This window comes from Penicillium daleae, assembly GCF_028827525.1.
Source record: "Penicillium daleae strain IBT 16125 chromosome Unknown utg000007l_segment0_segment0, whole genome shotgun sequence".
Classification (NCBI taxonomy): Eukaryota; Fungi; Ascomycota; class Eurotiomycetes; order Eurotiales; family Aspergillaceae; genus Penicillium; species Penicillium daleae.
Window position 1 is genome coordinate 2,418,478 of NW_026623155.1, and position 21,297 is coordinate 2,439,774.

The 21,297-nt window shown below is 50.8% G+C and overlaps 8 protein-coding genes across 8 annotated transcripts; 5 read left to right on the top strand and 3 right to left on the bottom strand.

Annotated features, from left to right (window-relative positions):
- Positions 1-873: 873 nt before the first annotated feature.
- On the bottom strand, positions 874-4,878 carry N7458_008044 (PXA domain-containing protein; the record flags this gene model as incomplete). Its single annotated transcript, XM_056911426.1, has 3 exons — positions 874-1,909; positions 3,432-4,260; positions 4,365-4,878. The coding sequence occupies 3 exons, from the start codon at positions 4,876-4,878 to the stop codon at positions 874-876; spliced, it is 2,379 nt and encodes a 792-aa protein (XP_056764252.1).
- Positions 4,879-5,136: 258 nt separating this feature from the next.
- Positions 5,137-6,530, top strand: N7458_008045 (uridine-cytidine N-ribohydrolase; the record flags this gene model as incomplete). Its single annotated transcript, XM_056911427.1, has 5 exons — positions 5,137-5,194; positions 5,252-5,259; positions 5,317-5,521; positions 5,598-5,914; positions 5,988-6,530. The coding sequence occupies 5 exons, from the start codon at positions 5,137-5,139 to the stop codon at positions 6,528-6,530; spliced, it is 1,131 nt and encodes a 376-aa protein (XP_056764253.1).
- A 2,438-nt stretch (positions 6,531-8,968) lies between these two features.
- Positions 8,969-10,861, top strand: N7458_008046 (GID4/VID24 family protein; the record flags this gene model as incomplete). The annotated part of the gene is made up of 3 exons (XM_056911428.1): positions 8,969-8,992; positions 9,083-10,610; positions 10,671-10,861. The coding sequence occupies 3 exons, from the start codon at positions 8,969-8,971 to the stop codon at positions 10,859-10,861; spliced, it is 1,743 nt and encodes a 580-aa protein (XP_056764254.1).
- Positions 10,862-11,777: 916 nt separating this feature from the next.
- On the top strand, positions 11,778-13,682 carry N7458_008047 (uncharacterized protein; the record flags this gene model as incomplete). The annotated part of the gene is made up of 5 exons (XM_056911429.1): positions 11,778-11,905; positions 11,962-11,992; positions 12,054-12,293; positions 12,356-12,608; positions 12,670-13,682. The coding sequence occupies 5 exons, from the start codon at positions 11,778-11,780 to the stop codon at positions 13,680-13,682; spliced, it is 1,665 nt and encodes a 554-aa protein (XP_056764255.1).
- Positions 13,683-13,971: 289 nt separating this feature from the next.
- N7458_008048 (uncharacterized protein) lies at positions 13,972-14,973 on the bottom strand (the record flags this gene model as incomplete). The annotated part of the gene is made up of 1 exon (XM_056911430.1): positions 13,972-14,973. The coding sequence occupies one exon, from the start codon at positions 14,971-14,973 to the stop codon at positions 13,972-13,974; it is 1,002 nt and encodes a 333-aa protein (XP_056764256.1).
- Positions 14,974-16,264: 1,291 nt separating this feature from the next.
- On the top strand, positions 16,265-17,069 carry N7458_008049 (uncharacterized protein; the record flags this gene model as incomplete). Its single annotated transcript, XM_056911431.1, has 2 exons — positions 16,265-16,369; positions 16,755-17,069. 2 exons carry the CDS (start codon positions 16,265-16,267, stop codon positions 17,067-17,069), a joined length of 420 nt encoding a protein of 139 aa, XP_056764257.1.
- Positions 17,070-18,058: 989 nt separating this feature from the next.
- N7458_008050 (Protein RDR1) lies at positions 18,059-19,741 on the bottom strand (the record flags this gene model as incomplete). The annotated part of the gene is made up of 1 exon (XM_056911432.1): positions 18,059-19,741. The coding sequence occupies one exon, from the start codon at positions 19,739-19,741 to the stop codon at positions 18,059-18,061; it is 1,683 nt and encodes a 560-aa protein (XP_056764258.1).
- Positions 19,742-20,048: 307 nt separating this feature from the next.
- N7458_008051 (nitronate monooxygenase) lies at positions 20,049-21,113 on the top strand (the record flags this gene model as incomplete). Its single annotated transcript, XM_056911433.1, has 1 exon — positions 20,049-21,113. One exon carries the CDS (start codon positions 20,049-20,051, stop codon positions 21,111-21,113), a length of 1,065 nt encoding a protein of 354 aa, XP_056764259.1.
- Positions 21,114-21,297: the final 184 nt, after the last annotated feature.

Below are 21,297 nucleotides of genomic sequence, written 5' to 3' on the forward strand. Positions count from 1 at the left end.
CAGGTAGCTATCATCATACACACAACCAGAGGGCGACCTCGACCTTGCTTTGACTTGGGGTTTGGGTTTTTTACTTCTTTTCTTTACTATTTCTTCCTGATTCTCTTTGGGCGCTGGTATAATTCGCATACACCTCGGACGACGGACTGTGTCCATTACTTCATGGGATTCATGGGACACGAGACATCACACATGGGAATATGGATCATGGATCTTGGGGGTGATATGACACGGGTCTTGGATTTGGATTTCGTTTACTTGGAGTTGATTTGCGCTTCTCTTTTGCTTCTCATTTGCTTGTATCGATGCAATGCCCTTCCCTTTCTTTTAACATATTCACCTCCACAGAGTGAGTTTGTTCTGATCACGGCCATCTTCTTCCCCCTTCTCCCCACTGTCATACCTCTTTATTTCTTACTCTCGTTCAAGGTCACTTTCTTTCCTTATACCTTTTCTATCGTTTCTTGCTCTCATTCCTAAATCGGGCCGCTCACGCGGAAAGAACATAATTCACTGGCATCTTTCATATACACAAGTTTCCAGCTGAATCTTTCTTGTCAGATTAGTCCCCCTACCTTCTGTTTTCTCTACTTATTTTCTTTGCTTTTACTGCATTTACCTCATTCATGACACCAGGCATAGATATTGAGTATCTTTCCCGGTCGATGAAGGAGATCCTGACACATTATATCTTCCATTGTTAGTATACCCCCAGTTCCAAATGTTTCAACATCTGTTTATCTACATCTATATTTGACTTCCATACTCGCAAAACTAAAACAGCCACATCCGTAGATCTAACTAAGTAAGTACCATTAAAGTATGTAAAAGAAAGAAGGTTACAAAAACGTGCTGCAGTAGCCATAACTCTACTTAGAAGCCGCCGGGAACCAGGGCAACCCCACGGTCCTCCATCAGATCTTCGACGCTGCGCTCAGTCAGCTCAGGAAGCACTCTAGCAAGTACAGTCTCGATGATCGAGTACACAAGGTGCTTATTACAGTACTCGTCCGCCAGTAGATCCAATAGATCTGTTTCGATGGCCTCGAGGAAATATAACTCCTCCAGGTCAATATTGGACTCCTCGTTCTGGTCGTCCGTGCGCTGAGCCGCCGGATAGTCGCCACTTTCACTGGCTAGCCCGTCTAGAGTAACAGAGGAGGGCAATGGCGACGCCTGTGATGAGAGATCACTTCCTTTGCCCTGTAATGAAGATCTCGGACGGCCCCCACCATCTTCATCAAGTGATGTCGGTGGAGACGGCTCACTGGAGGAGGATTTCCCAGTGGCGGCGCTGCAGGTACGATCACTGCTGGAGGGCGGCGGAACGCCGAAGAGGGTTCGTGCGACATTGAGCGGGATCACAGCCAGGAGACTAGCTGCACATCGCCGCTTAATAGCGGCGATCTCCGAGATAGATGGGCCTATTCTGTTCACTGGCCCGGTTGAAACCTCCGTAGAAGCTCGTTGGGCCGTATCAATGTCCAATGTTATCGCAATGGTTGGCGATGAGGGTGATACTGTGGAAGATCGAGGTGGTACACCAGCATGCAGACGATCACCGCCACTACCAACTCCAACCCCAATACTGCTGTTGCTGCTGCTATTACTACTGCCAATATTGTTTTTACCAACTGCATTATTTGCACCCAGTCCAGGAACCCTGCTACCTTCCGAAAAAGGCGCGGAAGGGGTAACCACAGTGGTAGCGAGGGGGAATTTTCCGCTCGGCGTCGGGGGCTGCACGGACACCTGCGGAGCTGGGCCTTGGGCTGCTCCAGTACTCCCAGCTGGTGCTTGGGAAGTTGGGCGGGCATTGGCCGGAAAGAGCGCAGACCGTGTATTGAGAAGAAGGTTGGGCAACAAAGTGGGGGGCAGGATGTACTCCTCGATGGTTTCCCGAAGAAATCTGTGGAGTCAGTTATGATTGCTTCAAATCATGACATCGGGAGAGCCGATGAGAAATGACGAAAGGGAGAAAAAAAGCAAATATCTCTCAAAAAGAAAAAGAAAGGAAATCAACAGTGAAGCGACAAGTTCAGTCTTGACAGTGGAGCTATCGCCGCGACGTTATTCCTTCGTGCAAGTTCGGGCCAGTCCCACCGCTTGAGAGACAGAGCTCAGGATCAACCCGCACTTGGGCAGGGAGGAAGAGAAGTGGGGAGCGAGGCGGAGCACGATCGGCTTCGGTGTGGGTTGTGAGGAGAAGCTTGGGCCAACTATTGGTGCAACAGGGATGTCACTCCTTCAAGAAAGAGGAGAGAAGCTCAAAGTGACGGAGTAGCGACCAGTGAATCGCAGGAAACCGACAAGGCGGGCCTATCTCCTGGTCTCTTTAGTCCGCGCTCATCCTGCTCCTCATCGTCGTCTATCCCCCCTCTTTACCATGCCCCTGTCCCAGCGGGTAACATCCCAGCAGCGTACCTGGCGTACAAAAAGCGGGCTTCATGCGCCAACCTCGGCCGGGTTGTAAATTCGAAAACTCGCTCCCAGGAATTTCGCTGATTGGATGACCAGTGCGTAAAACACTGGCACTAGCCTCGGCGGACGAAGAGAAATGCTGCTGCCGCCGCTGCTCCTGGTCTTCATGCACGCCCCCAGATTGGTAAGGTGATCCATCTGCCCATTTATGCCCGTCTATGAAGGGGATCGGCAGACGATGTCTGCTGTGCGCACGATTCGCCTGCGCCCTCTTCAATCACAGTAGAGTTTCCACAGTTTGGATCTGGTTCGGCAGCCCCTAAACTCTGTTTTATTTTGTGGAGTTCTCTGCTTCATTCTTCGATTCTTTTCTTTTTTTTAGGTTGAGAAGGCGAGCCCTTCGCCAAGGGGGTGCAATGTCGGCGGTCAATAGATTGGCAGCTGAGGACTGTTTTGCAGGGTTGAGATGCGCAAAAGAGGAGGAAGCGGCACGGAAAGGGCCGGGCCCCGGCGCTATCGCGGCCAGAAAAATGAGACGGTGGGTACGGCGTGAAGAGGAAAAAGCCTGGTCTTCCCTCTCTGTTCCCTGCTCGTCCTCCCTCTCCCTGTGATGTCCACTGCTCGCTCGGACCAGGTTGGGGCAGCCAATCTGGCGCCAGAATCGCCCAGCCGTAACGTCAGCCCGTAATGACCGTACCGTCAGTCAGCAAACGATGTACGGTCACCGTATCGCCCGTATTACTCGCTGGCCCCGTAAAAAGCCGTTGTGGGCGGGATCAAGTGATCGCTGCAGCATGCGAGCAAGACACTTCGTCGTCCCACCATGTCTTGCACAAGTGACACTTGACCCTTGTAGATCGCAGTTCGGAGATCGCACAATTGCTCCACTGTCAAGAGTTCGCGCGAAAAAAGGAAGGGGCCTGAGCCCTGGGCGCACACGAGGGAAATGGAGTGGGGGAAATACTCCGACAACAGAGAACAACCGAAAACCATAAAAGAAATAAACTCACCTGTCAAGAATCCCATCTGTGTCCCCGAGCCTGCCTGGTCCGGTCAGAACGAGCTGTTGAACAAGGGACAATATCCCGGAAAGCCATGGCATTCGTCGCGAAATACCCAAAAGTTGCGAGATCATCGAGTACACTCGGTAGTCGAGGACCGGGCGTTTAGCTGTAACTCCGTCTGACGATGACGAGTCGACACCCTCCTTCTTAGAAAGGCCTGGCGTTGCAGCGGGAAATGAAACACTGGCTCCGTGCGAATATCCCTGCCTTGGATCTGATGTGGCGCGGAATAGACCTGTCGCGATAAAACGCAAGGCAACATAGCCAAGATAGATATTCTGGAGAACGCTCCATATCCAAGCGGTGGCTCGAGGCTGAGCGCTTGCGTGAGATTTGGCCGAATCGTCTTTGTCTGCGAGCAGCCCGAATCTCTCGAGTCGATTTGGGGGGACATCATTGGCGGAGATTGTGCTCTCTAAACTTTTCGGGCGTCTCACTACCTCCGTAACTTTGGTGATGGCATCCCATAAGAACCATCCTTGGCAGACCCTACCAGCAACCTCTTTCCCTAGAATCAAGTCTGATAGGATATCGCTCACGAGCAGGCGTAGGCTGCTACTTTCCAAATCTTCCGTGGGCAGCAGAACCGCAAGAGTCCCGCTAGCAAGTAATCTCCGATATACGGCTTCGTTCTCAGCCTGTGCGTTGACTGTGTCAGGATCTGCGGGATCCGGGACTGGTGATAACCCAGGATGAGGGTTCAGCTCGTGGTATAACCCACGATGTGACGTTGGTAGTCCTGATAGGTGTGACCTTTCCTTGGCAAGTCGATAGGCTAGACGAGATGGTTTCTGAGTTAGCAATCGCGTCTCTCATTCCCGTTTTCCAGGATGTCTCTGTTTCCGAAAACGAATATCCCCAGACAAATTCGGGTCTTACAGAATATATGTGCTTCCACCAAGGCAGGAATCTCATCCAAGGCCAGCTGCGTGACATCTACCTGGCGTATCCGCTGTTCCAGGGCGCGGGTGCAATGTGCAACGACTTGGAGGACCTCATTGACAAGGCCCTGGTCAGGGGTAATCTTTGTGTACCACGAGTACACAAATTCTTTGATTATAACAGCGAGTATGGCGTAGAGCTGACGATCAACGTCATTGGAGCTCGTGAGGGGAGGTAACAGCTCTTCCGAAGGCTGTGGAGAGGATGCGCCGTGGCCGCTGCCAGCCTGGGTGTAGAGGACACGTCGAATCAAGGCAGTAGTGGCCTTGTTACTCGTAGCATCAGTCATATCATCTCGAGTGGGTGGTCGTTGGGCTCGTAGTCTTGAGGATGGTCGTGTCAAAGGCGGTTGCCCTGGGGAAAGTAGCGCGGTAGGCCTGGAGCTTGCGGTGGTCGGTCCAGCCTTGAGATGCGAGACTGGCTGCAAACCGGGTCGTAGGGGGTCATTCATGGCATCTTAGGGGCTCATGAGCTCCCTCAGGTCAGTTCATTGGAGACCGCAGAGCGCAAGAGCTTCACCCTTCTTGAGTGAAGGTAGCTCTTAGCTGTTGCGGCGACCACGGAGTTGATGATATGGGCCTTCTTGATTAGGAAAGTAGGGCTTAGGGCTGCGATAAGGGGCCTTATCGCAGTGCGGGGAGATGGGAGACCTGGTTCCCTTGTTCGGCGCTTCTCCTCATCAACAACACTCTGTCTCCAACGATCAAAGATGTTTCCTCACGTCCACGGCGAGAATAGAATACCACTTTGGCTAGACTGTGATCCAGGTTGGCAATTGAAAAATTATCCTTCAAGTGTCGCTCAAGCTGAATCCTAATCTACAGGGCATGATGTATGTCAATAGTACTTCATAATAACAAAAGACTAACATGTTGAATCTGCTGTCTAGGACGCCTTTGCAATCTTGATTGCTGCGCATCACCCATCTCTCAATCTTCTCGGAATAACGACTATCCATGGCAATGCTTCCTTGGAGAACACTACCTACAATACTGGAAGTATCCTGGAAGCTATTGGCAGGCCTGAGGTCCCCGTCTACCCTGGAAGCCGGAAACCATTCTCACGTCCTGCATTGCATGCTCCAGACATCCATGGTATGGCATGCCTCTTGGTCTTTGACTCGTCATCGACTTGCTTGTTATAATTTTCTCATCGACGCTTTTTTAACAGGTGAATCTGGTCTTGATGGCACTGACCTCCTGCCTAAGCCATCTGTTCCTCCATTTACAAAAGAGAATCCCATCCTGGCCATGCGAAATGCACTCTTGTCCCAGCCAAAGGGAACATCATGGGTGGTTGCCACAGGAACATTGACCAATGTAGCTTTGCTATTTGCAACATTCCCAGAGGTTGTAGAACATATCCAGGGCCTGAGTATTATGGGAGGTGCCATCGGTGGGGGGTTCACGGATGCCCCCATGAGTAGGCTTCCGGGTGAAAAGTTCCGTATCGGAAACGTGACTCCCTGGGCCGAGTTCAATATCTATGTACGTTCTTGATTGTACTCTTGTGATCATTGGCGCCACACTGCTCTGACTCGCTTGCTCTCTTGGCATACAGTGTGATCCCGAGTCTTCCGAGTCTATCTTTAGTAACCCCATTCTGGCTGCGAAGACCACGATGGCCGCCCTGGATCTGACCCACCAAGTCCTCGCATCTCAGCCAGTACAGACACGCATTTTGCATGATGGGAGCGACCCGTCAAAGCCACCTACAGTGATTCGACAGATTCTGCACGCTCTGCTCACTTTCTTTGCAGCGACATACGAGAAAGTGTTTGGCCTGGCGACTGGACCCCCTCTGCATGACCCGTTAGCTGTGGCGGTCATCCTGTCGACACTCAACCCATCATTCGCTTCGCAGCACCCTCAAGAAGCTCTCAAATTTGACGACAGAGGCGGAGAACGATTTGCTGTCAGCATCGTGACGGACGGCCGACATGGCAAGGATGTTTCTGCCACCGGCCAACTGGGTCGCTCGATTGCTACGCCAGTAGCTGGCCCTGGTGTGGCAATTCCAAGGGGCGTTGACCTGGAGGCGTTCTGGGCGATGATTTTGAAATGTGTGCAGTTGGCTGACGACTGCAATGCGGCTCGCTCATGATGTTCAAATTCATAGATGTGGATCTTTTTCAAATTAGACTTTATGATATCTAACAGCGCAACACTTGTGGACTACAGTAATGAATACAATCGTATCTGGGATTATCTACGAGGAGATTCTCCGAAGGCCAATCTGCCCGGGCTATGGTTTCTGAAAGGTTCCGCCCCAAGTCCGTCTCATAATCCGCTGTGCATGTTATGCGGTGGGTTAGAGACAATAAGTCGAAATGAACTCACGCCACGCTGTTGGGACTCAAGACAATATGGAAACCGTGGAATTTCGCCTTGGATGCCACACACTGAAATATTTTTTAAGAGTCCCACCGGCGATGTCCCGAGCATTAAACATCATTTGCGCCTGACTTTATGTCTGTCAGCTATACAAAATGATTTTAGTGCCACGGGTAAGCCAGAGTCTTGCTCCTTCATATAGCCAAAGTAGATTAGAATTTTCGCAATCAAACCCTCGATGGTGTAGTTGGATATCACGTTCGGCTGTAATGGATCATCATATAACCGAAAGGTCACCGGCTCGATTCCGGTTCGAGGGAACTTGCATTATCTTTTTTTTTTCCCCTCTCAACATAATTACATTAATTTATCTCCTACTAAAATAAATCCTTAAATATTTTCTTATTATGGGAGATTTATTTATTTTACTAGATGGAGATAGCTAATATTAGATTAGGTAATTTAAAGCGTTTTTCTTATATGGAGAGCGATCTCTAGGCCTCTCTACTTAATATCTCTCTTTATAATAATAGAAAGAATAAAAGGTTGGAGATAGTAGAGAATATCTATTAATTTAAATACTAGTAGGAAAAAGAGAATCGAAAAAAGAAAGTGCAATGTTCCCTCGAACCGGAATCGAGCCGGTGACCTTTCGGTTATATGATGATCCATTACAGCCGAACGTGATATCCAACTACACCATCGAGGGTTTGATTGCGATGATCGACCAGATATAATGCATTATAACCTAACCGAGAAAGCCTTGACTATGTGGTCACAACACCACCTTTAGACGTCTGCTTCAATCTTGGTCCAACGACCGGCCACAAGTCAGTGGAAATTTCACAATACCGGGTGAGAAATTCACTCGTATATGCACAATTTTGGAACCCAGGGTCATTGAATATACGGGGTCTCGGGGGATCGGGCTTTGGACATTCGTTGTAGTATATATTCCTGCATCGCATGACCAAACATGGCAGTGGAAATCGCGCCAGTGTAGGACTACAATACCAGCCTAATTACCACCCCCAGATTCAGAAAATTAGACAACCAAGTCAGTTTAATTATCCCAGGGCATCGGCTTTGCCAGCTTTAAAGCCATTCTCTAGATCGCTACTGGCTGCTAAGCAACATTGTCAGGCTGGGTAGTACCAGCCCACGGCCTAGACGGCGAGTTGCGAGATCTGCCACCCGGAAGGTGTTGTATTGGCACGGAATATCACGAGTGCCTTTCAGAGCTTTGTTATCGCTGTCGGGAATGCTGGCAACTCAACTTCGCTGACCATTTTCGTGGGTACCCTCTATTGGAGAGCCACAGAAGTAAGAATGAGAAAATCCAATATCTTGGACCATCAATGACCACAGGTATGCTGTGCTTGTCCTGTAGACTCCACGGGGTTGTCGACTTGCCGCTTGTCAGGTCGAGACTAGGAGGCCAGTTGGAGGAGAGGTTCATGTCCCGACAAAGCTAGGGATCAGCCAAGCAATGCCATCGGAATCGCCCCGTTAGGCATGGCGCTAAGGTGCCGTTCAATTAAGGCGGGCACCCTTATTCAATATCGTGCTGCTGTGGCGGCTCCGCATGTTGGCTCGGGGTAGACTCCGAAGCCCTTGGTAAGGTTCTCAGTCAACCGCCTGGGGTATGCGACGGCAGGATATTCTGTAGACCAAGTCCAGCCGCGAGATTAGACTAGGTAGTAGCTGGCGGTTAGTATTCTGGTGCCCGCCTGTAGAATGAGACTAGAGAAACCACTCACGGAGAGTACAAAGATCATGGACGGCAGTGTCGTGCTTTGGGACTGGTGAACATGGGAGATGCGTAATCTGTTGACAGTGGCAAGGTCAATAGAGGGCCAGTCCTTACAACCCGTGGGATAGATAATTTATCAATGTCGTGGTGCGGTGCTTAGAAGGATTTATATTTACCGTCTTTTCATAGACACGGAGAAACGGACGTGTTATGCGCTGCTTCTCCACATTTTTTGAAGACAAAGCCAACCCAAACTCCGTCACTTCGGCATCAGCGTGCAACAACACCCTTCTCTCCCCCAACTCTTCCTCAACTCCCCCAAGTCGGCATCCTGCCCAACCTTCAACTACACTTTCTACAATTTCTGGGGTTAGTCTGCTGCATACTCCCCGGTTGATCCACCCGCCCGACCTCCCTTACGGCGGATCCCGGCCCCAGCGCCTCCCCCCGAGGAGATGCCGCCTCCCAACTCGGCATCAGTATGTTTTGTCCCTTCCACCCCTAGGACTGCTTCATCCCTTCATATTCACACGGTCGTCGACCTTCCGACTAATGCTTGACTGATCTAGCACGGCACCCCAGCCTTGTCACCCACCTCACTCGCGCCCGAGCCGTTATCGCGACGATCGTCGACTCCCGATTCCCCAGTTCCTGCAGAGAGCGATAACGCCCATGACGATAATGTGAACTTCCTGCGATCTCGCTCCTTATTGTACAATCCACTGCTTCCGTCGCTCAGTCGACATCGCCGTCGTCGATACCAGACTTCGCACCCCCGACAGATGGAGGACCTGCCGGCTGACGACCGGATGGACCTGGACGAGCCCAGTAACCTCCGGTTATCCGTCGAAATCAACCGTCGCATACCTATCGTTCGTCGCCAACGTGAAGAACCCAGGAATATACCTAATTACGAGAGTCGCCGCTCGAATTCACGCTCATTGTATGGATGGGCCCCTGGGTCAGATGACGAGGACGAGGTCCCCCGCCGCGAAGCATCGGATGACGACCGGATCCAGCCTTTCCTCCATGCTGTTCCAGATCGCAACGCCACATCAAGTCGATCGCGCCGACATGAACCGACGGCCCGCACGCCACCGAATGAAGACACGGACTTTCCTTCACAATGGCTAGAGGAGCCGATTCCGGTGGAGCTGTTGCAATCGATAAGGCGACAACCGAGATTGGCGAGGACGCGGACACTGGAAAGTTTCCTTTTGGATGGGCATGCTGCTCGTTCAAATGAGGAGTTCGAGGACACGGAACTGACAGGGAGTTCGTCCTCGACAAGGGCTTATCGATATCGCCCACCAAACAGGAGCGACTCGCATCGACCTCTAACTCACAGCGACCTGCGCGCCAGGGTAGCTGCACATCGACAACTGCATTCGAGCGCTCCCGGCGACTCGGTTCTGAAGGATACAATCAACTACCTTGATCGTCTGCGATACTCCAATTCCTTCGAGGAAAGCATCAGCTCTGCGGCCGCGACGGGCTTCATCTCATTAGAGAATTTCTCCTTGAAGGACAGTGACTTCATTTTGGACATCAACACCATAGTGCCACCGGCACCAAGCTCGTGGCTGCGACCTGGAGTGGTCTTCTCTGGCTGCCAGCGAGCCGCGAATGCGGGCTGTTCTGTTTTGTCACAACGTGTACAAAGTCCCCATACACCCAACGAACCAGTCATCGTCAACGGCAGCGACAGCACCCGCATCAGTGTATATACGTCAACCGGGCGACGGTATCTTGCTAATGCCCGGGATGAAAACTGGCCTGTTAAGGTCACGATTCACAGCATAAACTACACCGACATGACGTTGTCTGGTACCATGGAGGCCTACAATATCCCCGACAAGTCCTCACCAAGCCACGATGCACATATTGTGACGTTCCTGGAAGGCGAAATCATCGACTTCAACAAACATACTCTTGAAACCAAGAACTTCAAGGCAGATGCAGATATTGATAGCACATATTGGCGAGAATTGCAGCCATTCAAGGATCTGCCCGATACTGAGATTGCCAAGAACCTCGTGAGCAAGAAGTGGATTACCGAGAAATTGGTTCAAGGGTGGATCCTAATGCGATGGAAGGGTGAGTTTATACATATTTGTCTCAATCTTATCCTCATTGACATGACTGACACGATCTTAGAGCGATGCTTCATCACCCCAACCGATGCGCGTCAGGGTCTCACAATCTCCGGCTTCTACTACATCTCTCTCCGCCGTGAAGATGGCCACATCGAAGGCTTGTACTATGACCCAGGCAGCTCGCCTTACCAACAACTGTCTCTGAAACCAGAAACGGCGAAAATGATTCGTCCATCCTACAAGTTCCGCTAGTGGGACAAGATCTTGCATAGGTAGTCATGTTTTGGACGCTCATCTTTGCCTGTGATATTGGGCAGTATTGAGCTCTTCGGTCTTCCATTGGGACATGACCAATCGTGAGTTTTGGATGCATTGCAAACGTTCTGCCTCGATGTGGCGTTTGGGAAAACTTCAGGATGACACTTCATATGATGATCAGTTATTGGCCTTTGGTATTTTTTTGCATAGCTGGGTGGAGTTGCATTGTGTATTCAGTCGACTGACGCTGCAAATGTTATGGACAAGGGACATTCCCCGTCTGTTCTTCTTCAGTAAATGGAAATAGGCATTTAATCCTGCACTACTAGCATGGCCTTGAGATTCCAAGGTACGATTTATTGACTCCGGTAATCGGCTGCCTAACTGCCTACACCTGAGACTTGGCATGCAATATCTGCTCGCTTGCAGTTTCCTTCAGGGCGGCATAAGCCCGGCCGGAATACTAACTCACAACGACAAACGTAATGAGAACCACCAACGAACTCTGGTAATAATCTGGGGATGCGGAGAGAACAGTGGAGAACAACCAAGCCAGCACTTCTGGTCTCTACGGATCTCGCTCCATAATAACTTCCGCTTCATGCTTATCCGAGGCAGACTGGTTACTGTGGATCATCGCGATGTATCGGTTGCTCTACAATCAGCTCAATGACCGCATGTACCTACCCGATTGCACTACGCGGTCGTTGCATAGGTTACATGTGGCCCTGTCGATCATCCAGTCCATTTCTGGGTATCGCTATGTGATGTTCTCATGCATCGCAAGCTGTCCATCCCTGCAGGAAAAAGGTCCCGCAGGTCTCCCCGCGGCATTTATTTATGAGCACCTCGTGGCCCCGGACTGACTCGAGTTTTTCATCACAATTATCTCCTTTTGGAATTATTCATGATGCAACTGCGCAATCTGTCATTCTTGGCGGCCGCAGCCAGCTTGGCGGTCCAACCTGCCGATGCTGTGCCCCACACTGCTAGAGCTCAGGACATTGGTACCTGCAAGAAGACAACAGTTGCCATCCTGTAAGCATTGAACCTTTGAGGGAGGGCTTTGCGACTAACGAGCTAATTCTGTGAAGTGGGGGTGGAATCGCTGGAATTGCTGCAGCAGTAAGTATTCATCGCCACCAAGTTTTGTTTTAGCCAGGCTAAGTGTTTTGACTGCGTGCAGCAAGCATTGTCAAATGCTTCAGTGCATGACTTTGCTATCCTCGAGTACCGCGATACAATTGGTGGTCGTGCCTGGCATGTGCCCTTTGGCAAAAACAAAGATGGGAAGCCCTACACTATTGAGATGGGTGCCAATTGGGTACGAGACTTACATGTGGTCTATCGACATATTGCTTATTTGATGGAACAGGTCCAAGGTCTCGGAAACCCTGGTGGCCCTCAAAATCCTATATGGAGCTTGGTATTTGAGCATTGTCCCTCATCTTCAACCCTTCCAGATCAATATTCTAATGAACGTCATAGGCCCAAAAATATCAGCTGAAGACCCAGTACTCTGACTATGACAATATCTCGACTTATAACGAGCATGGCTACAAGGACTACAGCCATTTACTGAGCGAGTACGACGACGCATATGATATTGCCAATGCAAAGGCAGGGGACATTCTCCTCAACAACCTGCAAGACCAAACTGCTCAATCCGGCCTTGCCCTGGCTGGATGGAATCCGAAGAAGCATGATATGGAGGCCCAGGCAGTTGACTGGTGGAAATGGGGTAAGTAGATATTGATCTTCAATGACTCCCTTCACTGGCTGAGAGGTGGTGTTTGATCTAGATTTCGAGGACAACTTCACCCCGCTGGAAAGTTCTCTCGTTTATGGCTGTGCTGGTGACAACCTGACTGTGAATGGGTTCAGCGACCATGATAACTTCGTTATCGACCAACGAGGCTTCAACACCATCATCAAGAGCATGGCATCCGAGTTCATGCAAGAGAATGACCCACGCCTACACCTGAATACCGAGGTCACAGAGATCCAGTACGGCAAAGACGGAGTCACCATCCACAACAAGGATGGCAGCTGTATCAGCGCCGCATATGCTATCTGCACCTTCTCCCTTGGTGTCCTCCAAAATGACGCAGTCAAATTTACCCCGTCCCTCCCGGAGTGGAAACAAACCGCCATCCAAAAATTCACCATGGGAACCTATACCAAGATCTTCATGCAATTCAACGAGACTTTCTGGCCCAAAAACACCCAATACTTCCTCTACGCTGATCCCGCCATGCGCGGCTGGTACCCGGTCTTCCAATCCCTATCCATGCCCGAATTCCTCCCAGATAGCAATATCCTCTTTGTAACAGTGACCAACGAACTCGCCTGGCGCGCCGAGCGACAATCAGACGAAACAACAAAGCAAGAAATCCTGACTGTTCTCCGAAAGATGTTCCCGGACCAGAATATCCCAGAACCAACCGCTTTCCTCTACCCACGCTGGAGCACCGAGCCCTGGTCATACGGTAGCTACTCCAACTGGCCTCCATCGACAACCCTCGAGATGCACGAGAACCTGCGCGCTAACACAGACCGGCTCTGGTTCGCCGGTGAAGCGACGAGTCCTACGTACTTTGGTTTCCTCCACGGAGCTTGGTTCGAGGGCCGGGATGCCGGGCAGAATATTGCTGCTATTATGCAGAATCGTTGTGTCAATGCTGACTCGACGAAGCTGCGCGAGTGTGGGCCACGAAGACATTGGGAGACTTTGCATGGAACAACGCCACTGGCTGATTATAGTGCGCTGACGGGATGGATGGCGGATAGTTTTCTTGATACCAATAGTGAGTAGATTGACTTTGACTGAGGATGAAGATGGGTATTAGCGGGAACTTGAAGCAAAACAGAGACTCAGATTCTACAAATCTATTAATTAGAATTGCATCAGTCTGACCTTAAAGTTAAGGTGGTATTAAGGTGAATAAGTTCTACATAAGCATCAGATTAGATTGAGAAATGAAATTGTATTGACATTATCCCCATTAGGGGCTGTCTCTCATTCTCTAACAAATTGTGAACAAACGTCCACGTACCCCGAACCAACACACAACTACCACACCACCACCATGAGCCACCCCTGACTAACTAACGATCCCCACCGCTGACACCCAAGGCGAACAGCCACCCGTGGATATCCGTTCGAAAACGATCACTGTGCCTCGCTCGAACGGGCTTGGGTCTCTCGCGGACACGCGAAACCCGAACTCCTCCCACGCTGCCTGAAGCCGACGCGAAAGGAGCCGGTATCGTGAGATCGACTCGGTGCTGGACCCTAGAAGGGGCGCGTAATTCCGGTATCTTGCCAGCCCACGCCAATCAAGACTAGGAGATACGAGGCATTCGTCCACCTCGTCCAGAAGCTGCCACTGCTCCAGAATCTTCTGGTTATTCCTCGTCTGCGGCAGGACGTACGCGGCCATGGTGGTGACCCAGCTCCACAAGTACACCCACGGGTACATATTGGAGGGGTATGTCTTCATGTACTCGAGGCTGATCGACTTGATCGAGCATCGCTGGAAGAGCTCCCTGTAGTGCGCCAGGTGGCCCATATGATACACTTCGACCTCGGGCGAGTGGTTGCCAGAGAGACCTTTGTCGTCTTCCATCATTGCGATGGTCAGATGCTGGATGTTCGGCAGGTATTGGACCAAGGACAGCCATGAGGTGCCGTTGATACGATCGCGAACGGGCGAGACATATCCATAGTGGCTGGTACCCAGGAAGACCGAAATGACCTTGTTGCGGACCGACTCCGAGATGTTGGCAATCGGGTCAGTGCTCCAGCGGTTCAGGCGCCACTGGTTGTGTCCGAGAAAATGCTTGGCCTCGTGGTAGATCTGTTTGCAGACCAGTAAAAGGGCAGGCGAGACGATGCCGTAGAAACTTCGGGATGCCAGAATGTCGGAGGTCGGGGGACTGTGGTTCTGTTGGCGAAGGATCCCCACGATGTCACGCCGGTGGTCATCCATCCAGATACCGTGAGGGGTGAACAGGGCGTACATGTAGATCATCAATCGAAGTTCCGCTGGCAGCAACAGGAAGGGAAAGATGCTGGCCTGAGAGTTTTGGACGGAGTTGGCCATGGTGTCGAGCTGGAAGATCTCAAAGACAGATATCAACGAGCGCAGGAGAGTGGGAGTGACCAAGCGCTGCACACTAGCGAGGTGCAGAAACAGAGGTTTAAGGAGACGGCACCAAGGTGATGAGGGTAAGGCCTAAGGAGTGAATCTCGACGAAAGAGCTCAGAGATGAGAGCCTGCTGGACAGTACAGGGAGGTTAGGAAAGCGCAAACCTGGGGGATATCGATGTCGTACATACGGGGTAGAGGAACGGCATCCTCTAAGCGATCAAAATCCACGGTTATAATCCGCGGAAGAACAGAAACATTTTCCGGTCGGAGCTAGAACAGCTCTTGAAATGCTCCTTGGTTCATAGTGAAGCTATTCCAACCACTCATAATAAGCCGGATATCCCGATCTTGTTGCTCAGCGCAGGTAAAGAGGGCTCTAAAGTAGGTCATAACATCTCCTCCTGGTTGAAATGGAGAATTCGATACTTGGACGAATTGTTCAAGGGAATTACCATCGAAGCGGCCAGGGAATGTGGCCTCGTGATACTCCATGACGGCGTCGAGAGAGATGGTCAACCGGTCTCGTTTCTCATTGAACAGACCACGAGAAGCATGACTCGCTCGAGCAATAAAAACCAGAATAGGATTTCGTAAATTCACGATGGATCAAAGGGGACCGAGGTAAACCAACGAAGTGTCAAGTCAGTAATCAAGGGAATATGAAGAATAAGGGGAAAGTGGGAGATGAAAAATGAAGTTCGCTTTAGTTCTTACCTGGCGAGGCCTCTGTTGGGTCGTGCCTTCCTGAAATGGACGCAGGGCTTCCTGGTCCTGTGCTCCCAACTTATTGTCCACACCCTTCACCTCACTTCCCACCCTCACTTCCCACCCCTACACCACGACCAAGACCTTCTCTCTCGCGTAGAGACTCACTTTTCTCTTTAAACCTTTCAAAAATATACTCATCAAAATGGCCACTCAGGCTAAGAAGAGTGGCGCCGCTGGTCAAGGCGGCCGTAAGCCGGGCTCGGGGGTTACAAAGAAGGTAACGTACTGAGAATCTCCCTAATCCAAGTTCCTCACAACACCGATCGCCTGTTTTTCTCGACATATACTAACCGGTCGAAATATAGAAGATATGTCGTCGCCTGTGGTCGATTGCCCTGTGGCCGATTGTCCCGAGGCCTACCTCTTTGGCGTCGGGATGAGAATGCGGTTTGTCGAATGCTCTGTGCTCGGCGGTCCATTGCCCTGATCACAGAATATAGCTGAATAGTGTCCACCGTTGCCCGCGCGGGCTCGTATGCCCAACCCGTCGCCCTCGCCTGCCCCGGCTGCAGAGGCCGAAGAAGAGGATACCCCGGTCAACGAGGCTGAGGGCTACGACGAGCCCTCTGCAGAGCCAAATGTAAGTGATATCTCTGGATAAACGCTTGCAAATCCTCTACTACTCCTGCTACGCCACTGCGTCCGCCACTCTATCATATGCCTTCTATCTCTTGCCTCTTATCTCCGTTATCCTACTCTTTATCCTTGGTAAGGAATTACTCATGACTCGAGATACTAACGGAAAATTGCACCTGTATATAACCCTGATGAAGGATTCTAGTCTATGCTCTTTTCTCCTCTTCTCTTTCTCTCTTATTCTCTTTTTTAGACCCGTTGAAAGACTATTCAAAAAATGACCGACAAACACCGTCCTCGATCCCTTGAGTTGACGCCAAGAATTCTCCATAGCGCTGATTCTGGGTCTTGCTCTGTTTTATTCCCGTGAGCATGGACGTTGCGATGAGCCCGAGCGGTGGCTTGGGCAGGGAAGCGTTCACGGTTGGAGGATTCTGCTGGAAGACCTGACGGGGGAAGATATCGTCGGCCGTGAAGGAGGAAACTCGCCCGTCTTGGAGGTTGCGGATTTCCTCCAGAACAGCCTGGGCGTATTACCCAAACTCCGACTCCTGTCTGGCTCTCTTATGAATTGCATCTGTATCATCGGGCTCCTTGGATTCCTCTTTGGAGTCCTCCTCGGATTCTTCGGGAGTTCCAGGGTGATATGGCTCGTCCGTGAACTTCATGTCCAATCCAGGAATATGGGGACAGCAATTCTTTAGGATTTTGAAACCTTAATCTCGATCGAAAGGGTAGGTTTGAAGTACGTATTTACAAGTCGGACGGACTATTCAGGAGTCAGCACAATTCTTCAAGTAAGCCAGGTCTGGTCAAGGGGACACGAACTCCAACGCCCTGGTCACCGTTCAGTCGGAAACTCGTTGTCGAAACTCATGATGAAGGATCAATACCCTGAAGTCAGTTTTGTAGATGTAAGTGAAGGGAGATGACCGGGATCAGAGAGTGCAGAAGACGAGAGCAAGGGAGAGAAGAAGAAGAAGAAGACGGAAGAGAAATAAAAGACTCTTGTATATGTGAAAGGCCAGAACAATCAGGAAAGCTCCGAAATGAAAGACCCCGTCGGCTCTAGAGCCTCAATCATCAGGTAGACAGGGGAATCTCCGTCAAGCGTAAAAAGAGAGGTTGATAATTAATGGAGATTTTCTTTTAGTAGATTCCTTTTATATCCTATGAGAAGCTTTCTCTGTTCATTCCCCTTCTGCTTCATTAGAGATCTCTAGATTGTCTGATTAATTCTGGTGTTCTTGAAAGACCTGTGAAAGACCTGCTAGAAATTAAGAATACTCGGAGACCTGGTAAGTAATGTTAGATCGATAACTAAACCGTGCAACGTTAATTACACAGAGACTATACAAAGAAGAAGTATGAATATATACTGTTTCTGACCTATCTGAGGCTACGGTAGGTTAGTAGGGTTGGAAATTAGGGGGATTGAGATTTCTAATCCCTCCTAGGTTTAGTGTGACCACTATAAGCTATAACCCCTGTATGGCCTTTGAAACAAGTGTGGCATCTCGGCCCCCGAGATTCACTCGGTGTCTCACTGTTTACAAATCACTTTATGAGAGCCACCTCTCAGGGTAAGATGTTTGATTATCTAATTGCTATTGATGCATGTAGCGAATTTCCTTGTTACGACAGGATTCGATATTATCTTGCAAAAAGCTAGCATGGGAAATTGAGCATCTCATCAAGGTCCACTAAATAATGACGTATCGATCATATCTGCGTTCAGAAACTGGTCAAGATCAATCCTTTGAAGACCAGGCAAATCAGCTACAAGAGCTCCCAGCCATGAATATTCCTCGGAGCTAGGATCGAGTTGCGGCGGCGATTCGAGCGGTCTTTCTTGCTGATGCACGTTGAGGGCCTCGCCAAAAACCGCTAGATCGTCCTTCCTTCGTTGTTGATGCAGCATTACAAGCAAGCAGGCTGTGCTGTAAGCCTCCCTCATCGTTTCAGTATCATAAGTGGAAGCAACTAGCCCCACGGTCTGCATTGCCTCTGGGAGCATGGCAAGAGACGAACGTGTGTCCATGACAAGAAGCACGCAGATGATGTGAAAAGGCACGTTGGCAACTTGATGCCAAGGAGAGCAGTCCATGACCATACTTCGCGCGCAGCCTAGTCCTTTCTTCAAGAGTCGCAACACCTTCGCCGCGAGCTCGGAAGGGATATCAAGATTTTGGGTATGGATGCGCCGGAGGATACAGAGAACGAGGTTACACTGTGCCATGACAGATGGTGGTTGGGTGTGAGTTCCGTCAAGAAGGCTGGAAAGTGTGGATGTGAGATCTGCCTCATCTCTCGATTTGCCTGGGTCAAGGCTGACGGACACTGGGAGGAGTCGGAGAACCTCAACTGTACAGTCACCGGGCTTTGGAGATGGAAGCGCCGGGAGATCGTTTTTCTGGAAAGACACTCGGGAAAGACCGAGATCATAAGAAGTCCACACGTTCAAATGGTGCGCAACACCAACGAGCCGTCTTTGAATATCCGGATCGCACTGTACTCTTGGTGGCAGGACCGAATGTGATTCTGGGTGGAGTCCCGATGCTTCCACAAGGTGCATTAACGTCGAACTCGCAATCCACGTGGAATGTGGCGAGTCTGTCATCCGCAGGTAGATAGACCGCAGGATCCATCCCGTCAATAGATCGATCGAAGGAGGACCAGAAAGATGCTGCATGTCTAGCACCGTGCGAGCTGTCCGAATAAGATGTAGCTCCGTGATTGTAGCATCTCGCAGCGAGAACAAACACCCAAGAGCCGCAACACCAGCTAATGTGCTATCGTATAAGTCCCAAAGAAGCGGAGATTTCCAACGCAGATCTAGTCGATCGAAAAAATCATCCCGGTCGATGAATCCATAACATGGATGGACTTTCTCAAAATAAACCTGGGCCATAGCCCTCATGTGGTCAAGCGACGTGATCTCTACAATCGGTATAGCTGAAGACGAAGTGATTGGAGATGCCGGTTGCCTGGTGCCAATATTCCAGCTGAACAGATTGAGCTTGGGTGCTTTGGCAGGGTCGATTTTGAGGCCAAGCTTCCTGACAAATGCAGCCCCTGAATTGGCCTCCAGGCGTCTCACCAGTCCACCACGGTCGGCCTCAACGGCCTCGACAATGTTCGGACCAGAGGTTTCCTGGGGTGGAGACCGGGGCCTGGGTTGGGGATCCGGGGTAGAAGCCCTTGTTTTGCGGGACCTAGGTCGGCGCGCCAGGTAATAACAGTCGTAACCCCATGAGGTGCATGTACAACATGGGTCCCGCCCATCGCACTTTCGTTTGCGCTCCCTACAGGGGATGCAGGCTAACAGGGCCCTTTTCCGCTTCAGAGAACTCGGTGTATCCAGTGGAATCTCCATTTCGATCTGGTTTCTGGGGAAGATGATGTGATGGCCGTGGCTCGGGAGGGACGACGGGTGGATGTTGCGGGTGCTACGGTTTTTGCGGCACTAGCGGGTAGAGACGTCATCGTCGGGGACCCTGTCAATTACCATGAAGGTTATTGCGGGGAGGCCACACGGACTGTATTACTCACGAACTGATTTAATGCCTCGGTACGCGCTGTACCCTGAATTCTGCATGGTTCATATGACAAATACAGATAAAACCAGCCTGTTCTGCACATCTTTGTTCTGGGAACCTACTTAGAACTTCATCCAACATATCATGGCGGCCAAGCTGTTATCACGCTACTCCTGGGCCACGAGCCCCTTCATTGTAAGCGCACCGATGCGCGTCATGTCTGGCCCAGCTCTGGCCCTCGCCGTATCTCAAGCAGGTGGACTGGGCTTCATTGGCCCTGGAGCCAAGACTCAGGACACCGAAGTCGATCTTGAACAAGCATCGAAGCTAGTCCAGCAAACACCGGCCTCTTCGTCCGTCTTCAACAAATTGTCACCAACAAACTCTGTCTTGCCCGTCGGTATTGGCTATCAGCTTTGGGGAGACGACATCGACATCGCTGTGTCCGCGATCGGCCGGTTCAAGCCTTGCGCTGCCTGGCTGTACGCTCCCAAAAACAGCCTGAAGGAGTTTGATGATTGGTCTCGCCGAATCAGACAGGCATCTCCAAAAACTCAAATTTGGATTCAGATAGGTACCTTGAAGGAGGCAAAACAGCTCCTCACAAACTCCGAGAAGCCGGACGTCCTTGTCATACAGGGTGCAGAATCTGGTGGTCACGGCCGAGCCAAGGATGGAATGGGCCTCATGGCCTTATTTCCCGAGATTGCAGATGCCATGGAAGGTAGTCAGATCCCTCTGCTTGCAGCGGGAGGTATTGCCGATGGACGGGGTGTCTCGGCGGCGCTGTGCCTTGGTGCTTCGGGCGTGGTGATGGGGACACGGTTCCTGGCAGCGAACGAAGCACGAATTAGCAGGGGATATCAAAACGAGATTGTTCGAGCCTCTGACGGAGCTGCTTCCACGACACGAACTCTGCTGTATAACCATCTTCGAGGAACGTTTGGGTGGCCGGCCGAGTACAGTCCCAGGACGATCATCAACAAGTCGTTCATCGAGCACCAAGCAGGCTGTGCATTTGATGATCTTAAGGTGCTTCATGACAAAGCTGTGAAGAACGGTGACAGCGCCTGGGGGCCCGAGGGACGTGTCGCAACGTATGCAGGGGCTTCCATCGGACTGATCCACGACGTTGCGGATGCAGGAGATATTGTTCGAGAACTGCAAAAGGATGCTGTCAAGCGGATACAATCAGCCAGTTCCAGCTAGAGAATGCACTATATCTCGTTTCTACAGTACACAACTGGCATACAGCTCGATCCACGTAAGTGTTTTGGGACGCGGAACTGAGGTCATTTGGCCCAATCCGGGCACAGCTTTACCATGTTTGGCGGTTTCGCGAGGGCGAGGCACAGAACTTTTCCATTTTAGGAAGGCACGATGGTGTCTGGTC